This window comes from Sturnira hondurensis, unplaced genomic scaffold (assembly GCF_014824575.4).
Source record: "Sturnira hondurensis isolate 20B ecotype Veracruz unplaced genomic scaffold, ASM1482457v3 Scaffold0010128, whole genome shotgun sequence".
In the NCBI taxonomy this organism is placed as follows: Eukaryota; Metazoa; Chordata; class Mammalia; order Chiroptera; family Phyllostomidae; genus Sturnira; species Sturnira hondurensis.
In genome coordinates this window covers 17191783-17212374 of record NW_028082759.1, presented here as the reverse complement: position 1 = coordinate 17212374, position 20592 = coordinate 17191783, and the positions used below count along the sequence as shown (strand labels likewise).

The following is a 20592-nucleotide window of genomic DNA, read 5'->3' as shown; positions in this document are numbered from 1 at the left end:
AATGTAAAAACGATAATAATACATGCCAGAATTTAAAAGATTCCTAAAAAGCCAGGCACATGTCATCAATATTCAATGCAACCGACGGAGAATATCGTTCCAACAGCTCTGTCTGTAAATCCTTTCTCTCCTCCAGAGAGACACCAGGACACTTAAGGAGGTGGAAACCCAAGAGGAAGGACGGGAAGTCTTCACTTCACGTCCTCAGTGGGTTCTGAGACTCCAAGTGAAACAGTGTATAGTGAAACCAGCTTTCTCACAGGCTAATTGAGGTAAACGAAAGATCCTACAGCATCTGATCAGGGTTGTTACGATGCTACCCAAGGTCCTGCTGTGTATTGTGTTTTGGTCAAGTCCAAGGTGAGTGCAGAAGCGTTTGGGACACTTTCAGACCAGAAGGCAGCAACATTCCCCCCAGGCCCTTTCCTGGACTGAGAGTTCAGTGCTTCCTGTCTCTGCTCTCCTTCCTACAACCTGCACCTGACAAGGCAACGCAGACCCTGTCAGGATACTAGGTTACAGGACTTAAGCTGCCTCGGCATGGGAGGGCTTTGGTATGCTGCCGGGGCTCTGCCGTAACCTCCCACAATGGGCAAAAATGATCCTCACTCCCTTTCAATTATGAATGAGATGTGAAGATGGACGATCGCTGGGGAATAGCAACCCGGTTCTCACAAGCACGGTTGCCTTGAAATGTAATGGGATGAGGTCATCCTCACAGCTGCCCACCAAGTCACTTGCACTAGGGCCAGTAATAAGAAGCCCAAGTCAACTTGCTGGGCCACCTCCGAATTGAGACCCCCCTGGCCACACCACGCTGGTCACTGGTGTGCCTCCCTACCAGCCACTGCTGCGCATGAGGAGGGGGCTCTTGGATGAGGCCCCAGGACCCTGGGGTGAACTGCCTTCCTTTTTCTGGGATTATTAATGATCTTGCAAAAAGAGTGTCTTAAAGGAAGTCATCTATCACAAATATAAATTGTATAGATAGCATAGTCATTGTACCATAGAGGGAAATTGCATGTACCGTTCATTGCATGCAGAATTAAAGAATGATTTTGTGATGCCACCGATTCGCCCTTCAGGCGGCTCCTTAGATTTCCAAGTTATCTTTTTATCGATTCTTCTAAATGGCTTCTGTTGGTTTTTTGTTACCAGTAACTCAGTATATCTCAGAATGCCACTGATGCCTGACAGAGACAGGTGGTGGGAGACACAGCTGGGTCTACAGCAACGCTCCGAGCTGTGGGAGAGAACTGAAATCTCTCAGAGAACGGGGGTTGCAGACCCACTGTACGAGGAGACCCCAAACCAAACAGAACCCACGTTCGTTATCTTTTTCTTTAAGTCCAAACACCAAAGTGCCTGCGTGGCAGGCTCGTGGAGAGGAGGAAAAGTGTATTTCTGAGTGGAGAGGCGGTCCTGTGAAGGCACTGAAGAAGAGACTATTTGTAGCTCTCCCTGCGCATTTTCCACTCCTCCGGGCAACAGTCAACCACACAAAAAAGCACTCAGTGACTCTGTATCCAGACAAGAGCTAGAGATCAGTATACCTGGCCCCCCTCCCCTTCTGCATACCACCCAGCTGGGTGACTTTAAATATTTTGCTTAAAGCTCCCTCCATCTCAAATTCTTGACATGCAAACTCGAAATAAATGAGAAACAAACAAAGGAGCCCATACGTTCAGAACAATGTGGTAAAATTGCAAGGAATTGTGTCTGCAGATAGATTTCGGAAAGTGGAAAATGCTTTTCAGATGCAAAGAACAATGCTCATCTGGAATGTTTAGGGAGTGAGTCATTTTGGAATTTGCCAGAAAGCTTTGAACCTTTTAGGCTTTAACATTTTTTAAAAATATTTTATTTATTTATTTTTAGAGGGGAAGGGGAGAGGGAGAGAAATATCAATGTATGGTTGCCTCTCGTGTGCCCCCTGCCAGGAACTTCATCTCCTGCTGGGAACTGGCCCGCAACCCAGGCATGTGCCCTGACCTGGAATCGACCTGGGATCCTCTGGTTCGCAGGCCCGCACTCAATCCACTGAGCTACACCAGCCAGGGCTGGCTTTAACATTTTAAATAGCCATGGGGAAAACTTTGTTTATGGACAAGGAAGGGTGCAGTATGCTTTTAAACGTTTGTGATGATTATTTAAAAAATTTTAAAACAGAGAGCACCCTTCCTTGTCTGTAAACTCACTGCCGTCACCAGCTGTGAATGGCTGTGATTGACAGGTAGAATCCTGCCCAGGGCAAGGCCCCGCTGCCCCAACCACACTTGGTGGCACTGTCAGATGTGTGTAGCTGAGGACAGGGGCCCTCCTGGGGGCTCACGGGACAGCTGCACTTCTGCAGACCTGCAGGGCACAGCTCCCAGATGCGCCTTCGGGAGCTGGTTTTCACAGCTGCCCTGGCCCAGCCGGGCAGTTGGGCTGTTACTGGTATCTCACCGCGCTCTGCCCGTTGCCAGGCAGTCACACCGGGAACTTGACTTCAAAGTCCTTGTTCCATGGGTTGCGGAATCCAACCACACACAGTTCAACCTCACTATTCCTCAGTTGTCCTGGATGGACAAGCACATCAGCTGTAAGTTCTAGGGCAGAACAGCTGTGCCTTCAGCTCTGTACACGCTGCCTTCAGTTTTCCTTATGCACACATTCATAAAAGTACATGCCCCCACACGCACACCCCCCCTCATAGAAACAGTATATACATGTATGTGCTCATCCAACAAACACTGCCCGTATCTCTCATCTTTTATGGCATCGTAAGGTTGACATGGCTGATCTTGTAATGAAATCCAATTTTACTGTCCACACTGGTTCCCCACCTATCGCCTTCCCTGTGCCCAGGACATCCTGCCCCTGCCCCCGGGGCCTTCATCTCCACAACCTCCACCTTCTGCTACTCAACGCCACATGCACCACTAACTCCTTGGTCTACTTCTCACTGCCTGAGACATGAACCCCCATGTTTCTGCCTTCGATCCCCACTGCTGCTGTGCTGGTTCTCCTCTGTCCTCCGACTCCTGTTGCTTCTCCCACCCCCCACCCCACCCCCAGTGTCGCATGAAAAGGCTGGCCTTTCGGAGCTATCACTGGCCGCTCACTGCTCCCAGATGGAGGGCACGGACTGGGGATGCAAGTCCCAGCATCTCCCAGTCTGCAACTCTCATCACCTCCTCAGACTCTGGGCCTGTTGCTGGGCTACCGAAGAGCCTGGCTACATCCAGCCCTAAGACCCCAACGGCCCAGAAGACTGGTTTCCAGATAAGGAAGCAATTTGTGCACCATTGTAGAATACCATTGTCCCCATATAGTATTTGAGGAAAGAAAATGACTGAAATGTCATCAGCCAATGGTAGTTTCAGGAATTAACTATGGATTCCGATCTATACCCAGGAGATAGCTCCAGGGAGAGTCACGGGAACGTGCCTTTTACAGATATTTACTGTGCGAAGGCACCACATTTTCTGAACACTCCCCAAAGTGTACAAAGGGTAAAGGGGGACAGGTATTCACGGCGCCGGGTCCTGGCGTCTAAAGTCTGAGGATACGTGGGAGGCAGAGCTGGCCCCCCTCCCCGTGCAGACGAGCCAAGTTCTGAAGACTTCAACCGGGTAGAAGCTATTTCTGAAAGCAAGTCCGTTTCTGTCCATTTCTCATCCCAGAACAAAGGGTCCACATTACCTGTGAGCCACAGAGCGAAGGTCCTGGTGACAGTCTGGGGCTAGCAATCACTTTCTCCAGACCTCTCCCTAGAAACCAGCAAGGCTTTAAAGGAGACATGCTGGAATCCTAAGTGATCCTTGGATTGGAAATGGCCCTTTCATTTCTCCAGAAAATAAGCCACGTGCTGCAGTGTTTCAGGCCCTGGAACTCTTATTTTGTTATTGCTTCAAGCGAGATAACAGGAAGCTCTTTCGCCCTGACTCTGAAAAGGGACAGGTTTGTTTAACTTGAAGTTTGAGCAAAATGTGTTGGACGCTCAGAAGAGAACGAAGGGCTTGGCTGTAGCCTTTCTGGAAAGGGCTCGTTTACAGGGAGATGCAGCGGGAAAAACAGGTGGCCCGACTGCGCCATCAGCCGGAACAGCAAGGCGAGCTGGCATGGGGCACGGGACCCCTTCAGGAAGTCCGTGGTGAACCGCCTGCTGCGGCCGCAGCTGGACCAACCCGGGATGGGCTTGAGGTTGTTCAGAAATCAGTTTGGGAAAAATGAGAATCCAAGTACCATTAGGAGTGCAGTTTTTTTCCCTTTTCCTTTTCTCCCCTCCCTCCCCTCTCTTTTCTTCCACCTCTTCCTCCTCCTCCTTCTTTTTTAAAAACACCAGTAATAGTCCTCGAGCATGTATCTGGGCAAAATTTCAACATTTTCAATGATAATGAAAGTACTAAATCACCCTAAGTCTTATTTGTCAACTAGTTTGGAATGAATCTTAAATCACATAAACTCTACCAGAAATAAAAAGGAAGAAGCACTGAGAGGGACCCATGACCTGGTTCTATCAATGGGGCCTCTAAGGACGAAGATTGAAAGCTTAAGGCCCCACCGATGGACAGTCAGTGGGTTAAGTTCTTTCTGATGCACGATTAACCATGTTCTGGTTCCACGACTGCAGCGCTGACTTACAAACCCGAATTCCAGGATCACTTAGACGGCAAATTCTCATTGGGTAAGAATGTGTGTGTGCCCACATGTAGGGAGGTATTTGTGTGTACCTGCAAAACGAAAAACCCCTCGCGACACAGCAGGAAACAAAACAGAGCAAAACCAACTAAAACCCACTAAACCTGCCAGGGGTGAAAAAGCCAGCAACCTGGTGTTTCCCAGCATCAGGACAGGCTGCTGGGACCCCAGAGCTCTTTCAATCCACTTCTCAAAAGAACAGTACTCAAAGCTACTTAAATAAAGGGAACCAAATCATCTATTTTATGGCCCTACCCCAAAATGACTTTACCCACAAGAATGATAATTTTTAAATGGAATACCAAATGAAGGCAAGAGTAATACCTCACACACTAGTGTAACAGCTACTATCCCACAGTCGCCATAAAGCCACCAGGCACTCTCTACACCCAGAAAAATGACAGACTTGTGCTTGGAGAGGGCAAGAGATAAAACCCAAAAACGATGTGGTGATTTGAAACATTTTTAGAAACAAAAGGGAGAAGTGTTTTAAATATTTAAATGACATTTAAATTTAATTAAAGCTATAATTACAAGCAGGTTCAAGATAATGACCATGGTAACGCTCTCACTTATGTGCACTCATCAAGACCAGGCATCATGCTTTCACTTCATACGCATTACTGAGGAGGGGCCTGGTTGTCAGGAAAACGGTATTCCACAATGGCTCAGACCACAGACTTCGTCAAAAACGTACAGCCGGTTTCAAGTCCCCACCATGCCCCATACTAGCTTTGTGACTGGGGCTAAGTTATTCAACCTCTCTGGGCTTGTGATTCCTCACCCATAAACCAGAGGTAACAACACCTACCACGCTGGTTTGTGCTGGGGATTAAAGGAAAATAACACAGGTAAAGTGCTTGGCCCAGGTCTAGGGTGTATAAAGCACTAAGTAAACAGATACTTTTGTTATTACATCATTGCAAACAACAGAACACAAAGCTCTTATCTTCAAATGTCATGCAGAAAGTATCTACTTCTGAGGGCAGCACACTCAGAAGTCAGCTGTTTAACACACACCCCCCCCCCCCCACCCAGCGCCAGGCACCACCGTGTGCGGACTGCAGGCATGCCCGTGACTGAGGAAGGCAGGCCTAGAACAACTCCTTGTGCGACTATCATTACCAGCTTCTTACGTAACTCTGCTTGTAATCTCTCACGGGTCACCACGACCCGCTGACAGCTTTAGAGGGACTTGGAGAAAAGAGAGGCCTGGGTAGCTCATCCAGCCTTGGCGGCAAGAGTCAGGGGGTGCTGTGTTTGTTCTCCTTATTGCACTTAAGTGCCAAGCCCCCCCCCCCCCAACCCTGAAGGGCAGAATGCAAACCCCCCCCTTCTGCGGGTGCAATCCCGCCGGAAACGCTCCACGCCTCCCACGGGCGCATGCGCGGTGACTCAGCGGCCCTGCCTCTGGATGTGCGTCCCAAGGGGACAACCGAGGGACCGGGAAAGACTGGGTTAAGAGGATATTCACTAACGTCGTTCAAGATGCAGTTACCATAGGGGGGAACCCCTGGATTTCCGACAGTGGTGTATTATTTAGTTAAATTACATTATATACACACTAAAATATTACCTGCCTATTAATGTTGACATTATAGAAGTATATGTTACCAACATGGAAAGATAAAATGTATCAATGCATACAGGATGGGGTAAAAGTAGGTTTACGGTTGTTTGTGTGAAAATGATGTAATAATTAATAAGCAATGCTACACGAACAAACTCTGTTTCATGTACTCATAACTGTAAACCTACTTTTGCCCAAACCTGTTTATATAGATACGCTTTATATAATACAAAGTCCAGAATGTGGTTTGTGATGCGGTATTATTATCTCTTAATTTTTTCTTTTTGTGAATCCATATTTTCTAACTTTCCGCATAGAACATGTATTCCTTAAAGAGAAAAGCAAGTTCTTTTTTTTTTTTAAAGCTGCTCTTTACAGGATCCAAGACTTGTGCCTGAGGCCCACAGACCAAGAAAAGATGACCAAATACCGACCTAGTTTCACACTTGCGCATCTCAGGTGGGAGACGACCGAACTGTCCAGTCTCCAGCTACAGTAGATCAGGGGTGTCAAACTCATGTTCACCGGGGGCCACGTCAGCCTCGCAGTTGCCTTCAAAGGGCAGAAATAATTTTACGACTGTTATAAATGTAACTGCTCCCTAACTGTGGAGGAGTTGAAATTCCATTTGGCCCTTTGAAGGCAACCTCGAGGCTGAGGGGGCCCCCGTGAAGATGAGTCCAACAGCCCCGCTGTAGAGGACAGTGGAAGAGAAACCAATGAGCGGCCTTTACTTAAGTTCTGGGCCTGACCAGTGGCTGAAAGGATGTTTGATCCTGAACACCAGCTTCGCGCTGCTCAAAACGCACTGGCTGGAGCGGGGGAGCCCAGGAGTGTGGTCTCAGCCTGCCCCACGCCCTGCCCATGACCGCCCTGCCTGTGACGGCCCACGAGAACCCGGGCAGCTCAGGCTGACTCTGCACCCCACTCAGCTGAGGGCGACGAGCAGGGTGGAGGCTGAGGACTCACAGTTCCCAGATGAACAACCACCCAGGCCCAGAGGAGACTCTGACATAAAGAGGAGGGGAACCAAATCAAAGGGCCGCTGACCAAGCCCCCGCTGTGTTGTCAGTGAGGTGTCCATCAAGCGCACCCCCATGATGCCATTTCCTGACCAGGCCCGTCAGAAGGCCAGATGTCCTCAGAGGGAACTGTCAACAGCTCCTCTGTCCGTCTGTTTGCACCTCCCTCCCCCCTGCCAACCCCGGGCACCTCTTGAGACAATGGCGTGTATGCACGTGTTCACTGAGGCTGGGTAACCCTTCTCACTCCGCTCACTGTTAGAACCTCTAGTTCTTCTCATGGGGACAGCCCCATGGGACAGCCTCACTTAAGTCTACTAAAGGCCAAGGAGGGCCAAGGCGGGCCAAGGACAGGCTCTCTCCTGCCTCTGGGGCATTAAGTCCAAAACGCCGGCTGCTGGGGGAAGACCCTCAGCTGTCTGGTTCTCTGGTGAAGCTCGAGCCCCAGGTGCAAAGCTGTCAGTCCCCTGAGTCTCAGGGGAGGGGCAGAACGGTCAGCGCAGGACCGGCTCAACAGAGCGGGCTGGACAGAGTCCTGCAGTACAGCTTCCTCCATGTTCTCTATGGTGAAAAGTATCATTTGCTACACAAATGCTGAGCAAAGTACAACTCAGGAGGCTGACACGGATAGCACAGTGGCTTCCTTTGGGGCAGTGGTGAGAAGAGTCATGACTACACAGGAAGGTTGGGCTCCTCTTCCCAGGTTAGGTCTCCGTGTGGAGAAAATACAAAAAATCAACTTCTTCAAACTAATCTGGGTACAGACAGTTAGAAGATAATACAAAGAAGCACAGGAAAAGACTGTTTCACCGAATAACTTGCTCTCCCCGCTCCTTTTCTGTGTGGTCCACATTGCCCAGGGTCAGGGCATGAGGACTGGAATAATGATTCCATGAGCAATGAGGCAGAGTCCAGGGTCCAGGGTCAGAGTCCAGAGTCCAGACCTGGAGTCCAGGTCCAAAGGACTCCACCTCCTCGGCTCCCCGAGGCTCAGGTCTAAGGCCAACCGAATGCCTAGGACTCACCATCAAGACCACTAAGTTCTTCTCCAGAAAGTGGTCTCGGTGAAGACTTCCAGGCGCTCCCTTTAACTCAGTTCCGGCGTGTGGAGGGTTCAGAAGACGCTGCACAGAACGAGGCCGGGGAACCCTCTGTGTTCCACAGGGCAGCGGGCGAGACCCACCACTCTGTACCTCAGAAGCCCAGAGTACTGGGCTCTCCTATAATGAGTCGTGCAATTTGAGAAAATACTTCAAGCTCCCAGTAGAGCGTCCCACCAAATGCTAACTGTGTGGTTGATGAGAAAAACAACATGAAAAAGACAAGCTGAAAGGTCAGCATGTCAAAGAAATCTTTAAGGTAACAGCTTCCGCTCTTAAAACCTTCTCAGGAAGGGGAGCCAGCAATTTGGGCTGAAACAGAAATCGATAAGAACAACTAATGGGTGAATGACACTTTCGCAATGGTTGTCACTTCCGTGGAGTCTTCCACAGGAAATTCTGGAGCTATGTGTATGGGCAATCAATAGATGCAGAAGCTGAACCGGTTCTGGGTTTACTATAATGAGGTCATGCAGTTATGACAGGTAGTACTTAATGTGAAAAACAAAGTATATCTCTTGGTGGCATAAATTATGCCATCCGCATTTATTGCCTGGTGCTCCTGAGCCTTGGCTCAGCAAACCACTGAGGAGTAATTCAGCTTTGGAGTTCTGGGCTCTTTCGCAAGGGAGCATGGATAGGGTCGGCTCTGGAGAATGGCAAAGTCCCAGAAGTAGATGGAGGCGTAGTCATATTGGGCAGCAGGGGGAAAGGAAGGTTGTTAGGGCCAAGGGGCTAGAAGAACAGGAGTCCCAGGGGCAGAAACCAGCTGTGACATCCCCATCCACGCGCACTCGCCAGGGGTGGCCAGGAGCTGAGAGGAGCTGGGGGAGATCAGGCAGCTCCAGCCTCCGGAGGACCTAAAGCTTCTGGGCACAAGTGGTAGGTGGTGAGTGACAATGTATCAATGTCCCTTCCACACCCTCATTGAGCTGAGTGATTTAATGGCTCTGATTTCTAATGTCCTTTCTTTTCATGTCTTCACTTGCTGGCCACAATGTCTACTCCAACACTATCCTAGATAGTTTGCCAACTAAATGTGACACTGTCCCGACCGACCAGCACAGGGTGCTTCCCCCTGCACAGTAGCAACCAGGTGTTTCACGTTGTACTGAATGAACCGTGCAGAGGGCTGGCACACAGCCAAGGCTGTCTTATTCGGGGTCCCAGTTTCTCTCTGCCTTTCTCCCTCCCTCTCGCTCCAATCCCCACCACCCTTCCCTCCTGGGCGTTTTCCTCCCTGCCCTGATCCCTGACGTCATCCCTCCATTCCCCAGGATGCACAATGACCGATATACCTCTTTGTTTCTCACGGGGCTCTTTGCGTCTCAGCCAGAACAGCTTTAAATGAGGGATACAACTGCAATTTCGGGGGCTGCAGAATCCTCGAGGGAGGGCTACTAGGACACTCACACCCTCTGGCAGCCTGAAATCATAGCCAGATAAGGCCCCCTACCTATGTAGAAGGCCGACCAAGGTTCTGGGGTCTAGCCAGGGGCCCCACAATCAAATGGCACTATACAGAACTTGCCCCCACCGGACCACAGCTGAGTACTTACTCTTGTTCTCAAGAGCCGAGACTGGATCTAATTATCTTCACATCTTTAGATCCTAGCATAGTGTTTCCTATCAAGCAGAGATCAATCTAAAAACGGAATGAAGTCAACTAAAAGAGCTCCCAATGGGCAAACCTGGAATGATTTGCGCAACAAAACACATAAAATAGTACTAGGATCCCCCGCTCAAGTACAGAATAAATGTTCTTGATTCCATAGTGATAAAAATAACTGAATAAATCAAAACTCCTCACTCTTTAAGTGTGGGCTGTGCACAGCGACTTCCTCCCAAACAGGACAATATGGACAGAGAAGAAAAAATAAGTTGACGGGAAAGAAACTTAAAATAACACGATGTCAGCCCGGCAATGGAGGACATGATCAGTCATAAATCAAGTCGATAGTATGGAGCCTGTGATCGTCCTCACGAGAACCCACCCCCAGCCTGATCCTGCAATAAACATCGAATTCCAATAAAACCACATTTGACACTACACCTGACCAGCATCCTGGGCAGGACCGTCAGAAACGAGGAAAATCCGAAAGACTTCCACAGCCCAGAGGAGCCTAAAAAGATACGACAACTAAATACACAACAGCATGCCCGATGAGCCCCTGGAACAGAAAAAAGACTTCAGGTAAAAACGAAGGAGATCTAAATAAACTATGGACTTAGTTAACAGTGTATCGGTATCAGTTCATTCATTGGAACAAATGCTCCACACTCAGGTGTTAATAATACAGGAAGCCAAGTATGTGGAAGGTGCTTGGGAGTTCTTCAACCTATCTGTTCAACTTTTCTGTAAATCCAGAAGTATTCTAAAAAGAATAAAAACTAGTAATAATAAAAAGTGAAGTGGGGAAAGAAAAAAGAAGGAAAAAGCGTTCCATGCCAGTGCTTTTCCTATGGTTCCTTCAAAAGCCACACGCAAACATATAACTAAAACAGTCTTGGCCACTTTGGATTAGCCGTCCTTGGGAAGAGATCCAAAGGCAGCCTAATCGTTCACCACCATTTCAAGCACAGCACATTATTACAGATTATCATCAGGAGAAATCAACAGTCCCTGCTCAGTGGGAAGTCCCGCGCTAGGAATATAAGGCTCACTCCGTCCCGCCCACATACCCTGTGTTCCTCCTCACTCCCCAGCTTCCTCTGAAGTTATGTTGGGGCCACGTGACTAGTTCTAGCCATGAGAGTGACAAAGCAGTGACACCTCTGGGCCAAGGGAGTGGAACACAGGTGCACCTCTCCTCCCACTTGTCCCTTGTAAGCTGAACTTGGAGACTTTGTGTCCCAGAAGGTGTCACTACTGAGAGTGGAAGCCACAGGATCCAAACACGACTCACCAGAGCGAGAAAGATACCCCCTTTCTGGTGTTAAGCCATTGAGATTTGGGGGTGCATCTGTTGAAATGGCGATGGTCACCTGCCCTAAAATACCAGGTGACTGCATTCCACTAATAAAAGTTCCTTTCCTGCTGACGGAACATCGTTAATGGCAACGTGTCTCTGTATTTCCAAATACTGCTACTTACCACAGGCGATGGTCCAGTAGACCAAAGAGTCTGGAGTCTGGTACAGGATTCGGAAGGGAGCGACGCGGGCGCTGGAGTCCAACACGACATCGAGGGTACCCACCAGGAGGCCTAGGGAAGGAGGGAGGGAGAGATGGGTAAGGGTGTCCTCAGAGCCTTCCCATTCCAGGGGCAGGGTGGGCACTTCCCTCTGACTTTCAGTTACAGAGCATATTCACTAAGGGTCCCCTGGGGATGGCACTGGTGGTGCTTGAGGTGGGGCAGGGAGGCACTGAAGGCCCCCAGCCTCCCTTGCTTGGCCACTGTGGAAAATAAACAGCGCAGCCCAGAGCACCAAGCTCAGCGCCTACCCCCTACTGGGCTTTTCTCGAAGTTCTGCTGAATCTGAACCAGACATTTTTCTGAAGCTGTCACCACCAATATCTCTCAATGTGTCCCCTTGAGGGCTGGTTCTGACCACACTGAATGATGCCTTGATACACACCATGCCATTGCAATTCACCTCCTTCTGGCTGGCAGTCTGTGGTCATGGACAGAGCTATGGATTCGTCCACTAGAGTCCAGAAAAGCTCAGATCCGGCTGGGACTCTGTGACAACCCACTCTGTGGTGTGCACAGGCCATTTAACTTCTCGCTGCTTTCACTGCCTCAGTTGTGACAAGACTGTAAGGGTGCCTGCCTTCCGGAACCAGGGTTGTTAATCAAGACCCCCGAAGGCGGGGTTAACAGGGGGACATCCTACAGCTGTCCTTGGTCTTTGTCCAGGGACAGGAACCCATTTAGGTTTACTGCCAACCACAGTGACCGTGAACTGACCTAGGCCACCAGAAAAACAAGTTGTGGCTGAAGTGGAATTGAAGTTGTTGGTTTGCTCTGGACTGTACGAAGCACACTGAACATAAAATCCTTAAAAGCCTGCAGAGGTTTCCAAGAGACAGATTTCCACACAAAGCCACCCGTGTGAGCACTTCTGTTTTCTTTTCTGTGACTCAAATTCTATGCAAAGACCTCTGATAACTCTTCGATTACCTACAGGTGGGAAAGTATGTCCCGGGAAAAGCAGGAGAGCGCCAGCTAAACTGGACTCCCTCTTACATCAACTAGAAATACACACGCATCGCCCACGATAACCGAGTGTTTGTAACCCTTCCCCCTTCTTCAATCACAAGGGGAAAAAACATGCCCCCCCTACCGGAAGCGTCCCATGGTTGGTTCTAAAATGCATAAACGTCAGTCTGGGATCAGGGAGGTGCGGCCAAGGATTAGTTTACATGATTTGACGAGCCTTGGACAGCGTCCTGGGAGCTACAGATTGTCCAAGGGCAAATGTGGCCTCTGGGCACAGCAACTGACAGAGGCCAACCTGGTGGCAGAACTCTCCAGTCTCGCTTCTGCCACTGCCCACCTTTCAAGGCCCCCTCCCCGGGCCTCAGTTTCTCTCTCCTCAGTGTCTCTAGGCTTCTGTACTCTTTAACACCAATAAGACCTGTGAAGAGGTCCTGTCGGCCCACATATCTTGATCACCACAAATGTCCCCAGTTAAAGTCCACCTTCCCGGGTTTCCAGCTGACATGGCGGCGTGGGCAAGCACCGCACTCGCCTCCTCCCACAACCACAGCTGAACTACAGAACAGCCATCCTTGAGAACCGCCTGAGATGGAGCCGAACAGGAGCCCTACAGGCAAAGATATAAAGAAGGAGCCACACTGAGACTGACGGGAGGGCGGAGACTCAGAATGGGCTGGTCGCACACTTACTCCCGAGCCCTGAACTTTGCTCCAGAGCACAATGAGTTCGGAGCCCAGCTGGCTAGAACCCACCTGGCACCATACGTAGCTATTACAATATTATTGACTAGATTCTCTATGCCACCCTTTACATCCCCAGGACTATTCTGTAACTACCCATTTGTAGAAGTTCGGTATTTTTTGAAAACCTAAATAATTCTTTAGCGCTGTGCTGCCCAACCTTTACGAATGCAAGAAGTCAAAACTTCGGGAAGAAGAAGGTGCCCCTCCTACGCCCTCTGCAAACAGAACACCAGAAGAGGGGGAATCTGGCTGAGAGACTACAAAAAGAGGCAGCCATGGGGATTTTCTTAGAAGTCTTATTACTCATACGTCTGAAATGGCTGTCCAAATACCGAATCTTGCATCATTCCCACACACAGTGTTGCTTTAGCAGCTGTTCTAATCAGCTATTTTGGGTGTTAAACAATCTTTGATTGCCGGAGATAACTAAATCAAATTACGGCCTTCCAAAGCACTCTTCTCTGCAGCTACCTATTACATTAGTTTGGGACATCTTGCAACATAAATGTGCTGTTTTCAACACGATTCAGAGAACGCTCTGCAAGATTCGTACAGCGTGACTCCCCACCTGGCTGGGGGCTCTACAGAGCATGTGACGCATATGGAGTCATGTGTCCCCTCCTGGGCAGCACCGTGGGGGAGGGGGAGCATGTCAGGAGAGAGTTGGACACATCGGCGCATGCCCAGGACAAAGACAAACCCATCTACTGATGATCTTGGAATAATTCAGGCTGGAGTGGACAGAATCCTGAAGATCTCTTGACCTCCCTCTGTTCCCTCAGCCTTGCAGCCAGTGGGAGATGAGGCCCAATGGACAGAGACAAAGCCAGGGTAGTCCAGGAAGTGCGCTTGGCCTTGGCCCAGATTCTGACATGGAAACAGTAACAGTGCCTACTCCGAGACAGCTCGGTTACATGCCATGCATTACTGTTGAATGAAATAAGCAAAACTGCAGGAAAGTACTGGAAATTACAAAACACATGGACCCCCTCCTCAAACTTTAACAGTGAGCCTTACAGCCCCCCCGCCCCTCCCCTCCCGCCCTGTCCCCTCATCCTCAACCCTAACTCCCTCTCTCCATCCCCCATCCTCAAGTTGTTTTGTATTCTTCCCATCCAGGCCCTTATCTTTTTCCTGACTCAGCATATGTATATGAATGTAGATTTAACACTCATGTATATTTTAAAACTTACATTAATGATAAAGAGTAGATTCTGTTCTGCAACCTATTTTTCTCACCCGGTTAACAGTGTGCAAAATTTACCCAAGCTGATTTATTCATTTTAAAGGTGGTGTAATATTTCACAGTACAAATAAACTGTTACTTATCTGTTTTTCCAAGAGAGGACATTTGGGTTTATCTCCAATCATTTCCTTTATAACTCTGGCCCTTAAGCAAGTGCGCACCTTTCTTTAGAATAGAATGAGTGGGCCACAGCCTAAGTACATTTTTAAACTGTATTGGATACTACAAAGCTGCTCTCCAAAGTGATTGTGGCAATTTACATTCTCACCAGGCAAGCGAGAATCTGTTTCTCCGTGTCTCCAGCACTTAGTAGTATCATTTTTTAAAATTTTTGCCAGTCTCCAGGGTGAGAAATGCTATCTACTTGTAGTTTAAATTTGCATTTCTCTAATTATTCATGAGTTTGAGTATCTGTTTCTTGTCTACAGGCCATTCCGATTTCCTGTTCTGTGAGTTATTGTCTTTGCTGTTGTACTTGATTGGAAATGTACTTTCTTTTCTCTCCTTCTGGCAAATGTCTATGCCCCTCAATGTCAAGGTTAAGGTCACCTAATGTATTTGTTCTACTTAATTCCAACATTCTTCCCATCCTCCCCATCCTCTCAACATTCCATCTTCCAATCACCTGTCAATTAACTGCTCCCTCTCTGTGATCTGTCTGCCACTTTGCACTTTACACACACACACACACACACACACACACACACGTAAACTATCACATCGCTTCCCTCCACCAGTCTATGAGCTCCTTGAGGGCAGACACAGCTTATTCATCTTCCCACCACAGTCCCTAACACATTACAATAAGTTCTAGCAAACTGGCCTTAAATATTAAAATTGTGTAAGAATCTTACAATGAATGGAGACCAAGACATGAGAAGAAGGTTGGAAAACCCCACCTCAGAGACTCGGAGGTAATTCAGACCAAACTTACATGTGGAACTTTGCACTGTGGGAAACCAACTTTCCTAGTTTCAGAAGTCATTTATCATTTTCTAAATGAATAATACTGAGGTTGATAGTAAGTTGGATCAAAGGCAGAGATATGTAGGGAAAACCTAAGTCTTTCTATTTCACTTTTAGACACAATATAGTGATCTGCAATTGTCAAAAAACAAAACAAAACAAGACAACCGGCAGATTTAATTAACCAATTTAAATCCATTCATCCAATACATGGTTTGGGGAGCACCAGTTTGCACACCATGCTGGCTGGAGGACCAGGTGGGAGGTTAGGGAAGCTGTCGCGTGGGTGCGGCCGTGAGGGCAGTGTTGGGGTTGTCAGGTGAGGACCAGCTCTGTCCCTGTAAATGCACTGAGTTGTAGTGCCACCACGAACAAAGTGAAGGCACACGTGGGCTACTGCAGGCCACCCACGGTGCCACGGCATGCCGGAGAGGGCACGGGTGGTGGCTGTGCCCTGCGTGAGGAGGTGTGGGCACAGGAGGTCTGTCGGGAGAGGTGGCTGGGACTGGGGCTGTGGGCATGGTGTTTCTCTCAGTCCTTCTGCAGTATGGGTAATACGAGCCACAAGGCAGAGACCAGTCCCAACAGCGGGGCTCTCCCTTCAGTGCAGAGCAGCCAGGGAGCACGCCCTCCGACCCTCTACCACGTTCCTGTAAAAGCAGCTCCTCCACCATTCCAGGTGGAGCCCACCAGCCGAGACACTTGCCCTTCCTCGGCATTGCAAACTGGTTTCTGTGCATGGGGTCTCTGGCGTTCACGGTTCTTCTCTAAGACTCAGACAGTTGGAGCCAGAAAGGAGAGAAGAAGCCGTGACGTTCCTTTCTATTTTCCATCCAAAGGATAAGCACAGGCGGGGTTTGCTGCTCAGCAAACAGAAGACTGAAATCTGAAGAACATTCTGTCTGCTGAGCTTTTGTCAGGCAGCCGATCAGTGCACTCAGACCTCCCAGGCTCCCTACAGCCAGTCCAGGACAGTTCAGTCCGGGAGTTGCTCCCGTTGCCCCAAGGGCCAGGCCCTTAAAGTCACACACAGCTCCTCCTGCAAAGGGGGAGGGCAGCTGAAATTGACGTTTCTCTCTGGGCCAGTGTCTGAGGAAGAATCACTGAGGTATTTTCTTTCTACCTTGCACCCCAGTTAGGGCCAGCTACATAATTTGCAAGACTCTGTACAACAGGAAAATGCAGGTCGTCCTGTGCAAAAGCTCTTAAGAATTTCAAGACAGCCACAGAACACTCCACTACGTCTGGGGCCTTTCCAGAAAGCACAGGCCCCTGTGCAACAGGACCGGCCACATACCCAGCAGGCCGACCTTGACCCCAGCAGTGCTGCGGTGACGTCATCCCCACAGACAAGCTGTTGTTTTCAGACCTTTGTCAGGAATTCAGGTCTGCTCTGAAACAGACCAATGAGGATGCTGGACTGAATTTATTCAAAAAAGCTCCGGGTACCTGTGTGATCCAATTCCTCAAACAACCCCCGCCCCACCCCCTGCCCCCGGGGAAGAGGAAGGTAGAAACATTTTTGTTACATTTACCACGGGCTGCCATTTAAGTTCCAGGAAGGTGTATGATTCTGATCTTGTCTCCACATGCAGGTCTGAAAACCAGACACCGACAGCTCAGGGCTGGCCAAGGTCAGCCTGGATGGCGCAGGTGGAGGAGCCCTTGCGGCACTGGTGGGGGCAGTGAAGCCCGCCACCTTCCCCAGAGATAAACCTGGACGTGCTGAGACCCCCTCCGTCAGGCAGCATTTGCAGGAACCACGCACTGCCCACAGCTGGGGAAGTCCTCTTTCTGCCTTCAAATTCATAGAACCTTCTCCACAATGAAATAATATTATCAGATAGAAACAGCCGTGAATTACATTTAGGAAACGGCCTAGAATGTCTAAGTGAATTATAGTACATCTCTATAATGATACGTAGACATTTACAATCACGTCCTCAAATGATTACTTAATGATGTGGCAAAAGGCACAAAACTAGACCTTTAGTTCTGCATGATCACAATCTGCCAAAATATCAGTATAATGTAGCTATATTAAAATTTATAATATATGCATTATTTTAAAGACTATACAAATTAACATATTTTGTGTATCCTTAATGGTTTTTGGCATATCCCAAAATCCGAAACGTTCATTTTATTTTCTTCTGTGTTCTCCTGTGTTTTCAAAAATTTCTCAAATGGACATTCAGCCTTCTACTTTGCGCTTTCTCTACTGAGGGACAGATCACACCACGGAGTAAACGGATGGTTCCTGTGCTTACTGTGAAGCTGATACCTCATTTCGGATAACACCACAGGTTAGTAGAGCCCGTGGTGAGCACAGAAAGGGGCAGAAATGTGCAGGGCTGACGAGCGACCGCAGGGTCGGCAGGAGCCACCTCCCTGGGCTGCCTTGCTCCCTGTCAGCTTCCCAGACCCAGTTCCAGTTCCCACAGATCTTAGCCACAAAACCAGGTCCTCGAGTCTCTGTTCCTTCCAAAGAGAAGCTCCCCGTTAACATCCTAACTAACCCCTTTGGCCCCATTTAAGAGGGGCTCTGAGTAAACACCCCTTTTTGCAGGACAGGGAGACGAGTATTATATAACGAAGCAGCCAGGCATTAACAACCGCTTAATGATACACTTTCCAGCCTTGCATCCAAATATTCCAGCACAGATATAAATAGCGGCTGGAGAACTGTAATTAAGACAATCACACTATTTACAAGGGAGAGATTCAGCAGCAGCCCGGCTGCATTACTGGAGTCTTGCCTGACCTTACACCACTTGGGGAGCGTGAAACTCCCCCCGCATCCCCCTTCAGAAGAATCACAGTCCTAGCTTAGCCCTAAGTCACTGGATGAAACGATGGTATGTTTCCCAGAGACATTTCAGCCTCCAGCAGATGAGGGGAGAGCAGCCTTCACCTGAGGTCCAGGTCCAGTCCTCAAAGGGAAAACTGGGCTGGGGGGACCTGGCAGCACTGAGGAGTCCTGCACCAATAAGAGGAGGACGCCAAACCAGAAGGCAAAGACGGTTCGACCACAACGGCAGGTGCACAGCGGCGGGCAAGGCCCTCGTTTTGTCAGTTGTCTATTATTTACACAGACTGAGAAACATTAACTGTTTCTCCATATAGCTAAACACTCTGCAAACACAGACGAGTCCCCTGTGTAACACATTAGATCTAATCGAGATTTCCTAAAAAATGGTTAGGGATGGCCTAGAAATAGCTTGTGAAGTATTCTGGAAAAAAAAAATACCAATGACGGATGGGAAAAGGGATCACTGGTGATAACAAAAGCAGTATCCTGGGGCAGGGGCTAGTCATTTCCAAAAAACCGTTCTTTTTTCATGTTGCCAGGGGTGTCCAACCTGCGGCCCATGGGCCACATGTGGCCCAGGATGGTGATGAATGTGGCCCACCACAAGATCAAAAACTTACTTTGTTTATGGATTTAACGTGTGGCCCAAGACAACTCTCCTTCTTCCAGGGTTGTGCGGGAAGGGCCCAAGGCCAGACACCCTGAGACAATGTCGGGCACCACAGACAGAGAGCAGTGAGACACCCCACAGTCTGCCAGCAGCAACCACTTGTAGGCCTAAAGTTAGAGACTGATGAGCCAAGAGGAAATATGTGGTGGATTACTTTTATATTATTATTTATTAACAAATGGGAGACACAGAAATAATGAAGGACTTGTTATATTTCTTGTGCCTTGAGTTACATCTTCTGTGTCTAGCTCCTTCATCTCTGAGGAAAATAATAGGCACACATACACACACTACAACATGCCATCTCATTTAAACTCAGGGGTGGGGGCTCTAAAAAGATCCTCACATTTTGGTTCCTCTCTTTGAATGTAACAAAACACAATGATGCAACAAAAAGTAAGATTACGTCGTACTTTAAACCTTTTAAAAAAGACAATCACACTCGAGAATTCCTTGCATGCCAGTGTTGCTCAGCCAACAGTCCCAAGAACAAACATCAGAGTTTCGCTCTGTCCCTCAGACCTTGCTCAGCCCCGCCCCCAACAGCATCTGCTCTTTGAACCCGGAAAACACAGACAGTGGCCCCCACCATCCTTCCTGTGATCTATGTTAAGGTTGGGGAAGGGGAGGCGAGGAAAAGCCGAAATATTTGTTTGTTTGCTTTTGATTTTCCAGTTACAAAAGGGCAAAGAAAAAAATTAATGGTTTTTTTTGGAAGATTTTATTTTATTTTTATTTTTAGAGAGGGGAAGGGAGGGAGAAAGAGAGGTAGAGAAACATTAATGCGTGGTTGCCTCTCGCACTCTCCCTACTTGGGGACCTGACCCACAACCCAGGCACGTGCCCTGACTGGGAATTGAACCAGTGGCCCTTCGGTTAGCAGGCTGGCACTTAATCCCCTGAGCCACACCAGCCAGGGCTTTTTCTTTTCCAATAAAAATATAGATATGTACGTCAGGAGGGAATGGGTGACATTTGCCTGTTCTCTGCTCCCCTTTGTGCTAGTTCTCAAAAAATTTTCCTTAGAACAGCAAAACCCCCTCTTTGTAAAAGTTTTAGGGCTTCTGATCCTTATTTCTCATTCCCCTGAATGGACCTTGAGGACAAGTGGGACAGGGCCACCCCGTATAATCTATGCCTGGTGCCTCGGGCCCCTGTCCTTCCCAGAGAGCCCAATGGATAAACCACAACAACCACATACTTTCACAATTAGCAAGCCCAATCGCTCGGGAATTACCAACATGTACATTTCAAATTATTTCCAAAAAGATCATCAGGGAAACCCCCAGAAAAACGAATCTTTAACATTTAGGTGGTTACACTGGTCCAGTTCCTTGATGGAAAGAGGAATGTTTCTAACATGACAGGGCCAAGTGGTGGGTTCAAGTTCCCGCCTCCCCCCCTTGGGAGCCGTGTGACTTCAGGCAAGTCACTTAGCCTCCGAGCCAAAAGTTCACGTCACAGAGGGACGATTTATCTTCTCTGCCGGTTTCCCAGACGACATCCTAGGTATGGAACTGCTACATAAACTGTGGAGTGTCTTGCCATGCAAGGCATCTAGTATTTTTTTTTTAATGTTTAATTTCAGAGCAAGAAGCTTTAGGTTGTACACTTC

At 48.5% G+C, this 20592-nt stretch overlaps 1 protein-coding gene across 1 annotated transcript in view; it reads right to left on the bottom strand.

Moving 5' to 3' along the window:
• TBC1D9 (TBC1 domain family member 9) overlaps positions 1–20592 on the bottom strand; it is a 74409-nt gene that overhangs the window by 33246 nt on the left and 20571 nt on the right. Inside the window, exon 2 of the mRNA XM_037058481.1 lies at positions 11473–11583. Within this exon, the coding sequence (XP_036914376.1) occupies positions 11473–11583 (111 nt within the window). The remainder of the gene's footprint in view (positions 1–11472; positions 11584–20592) is intronic.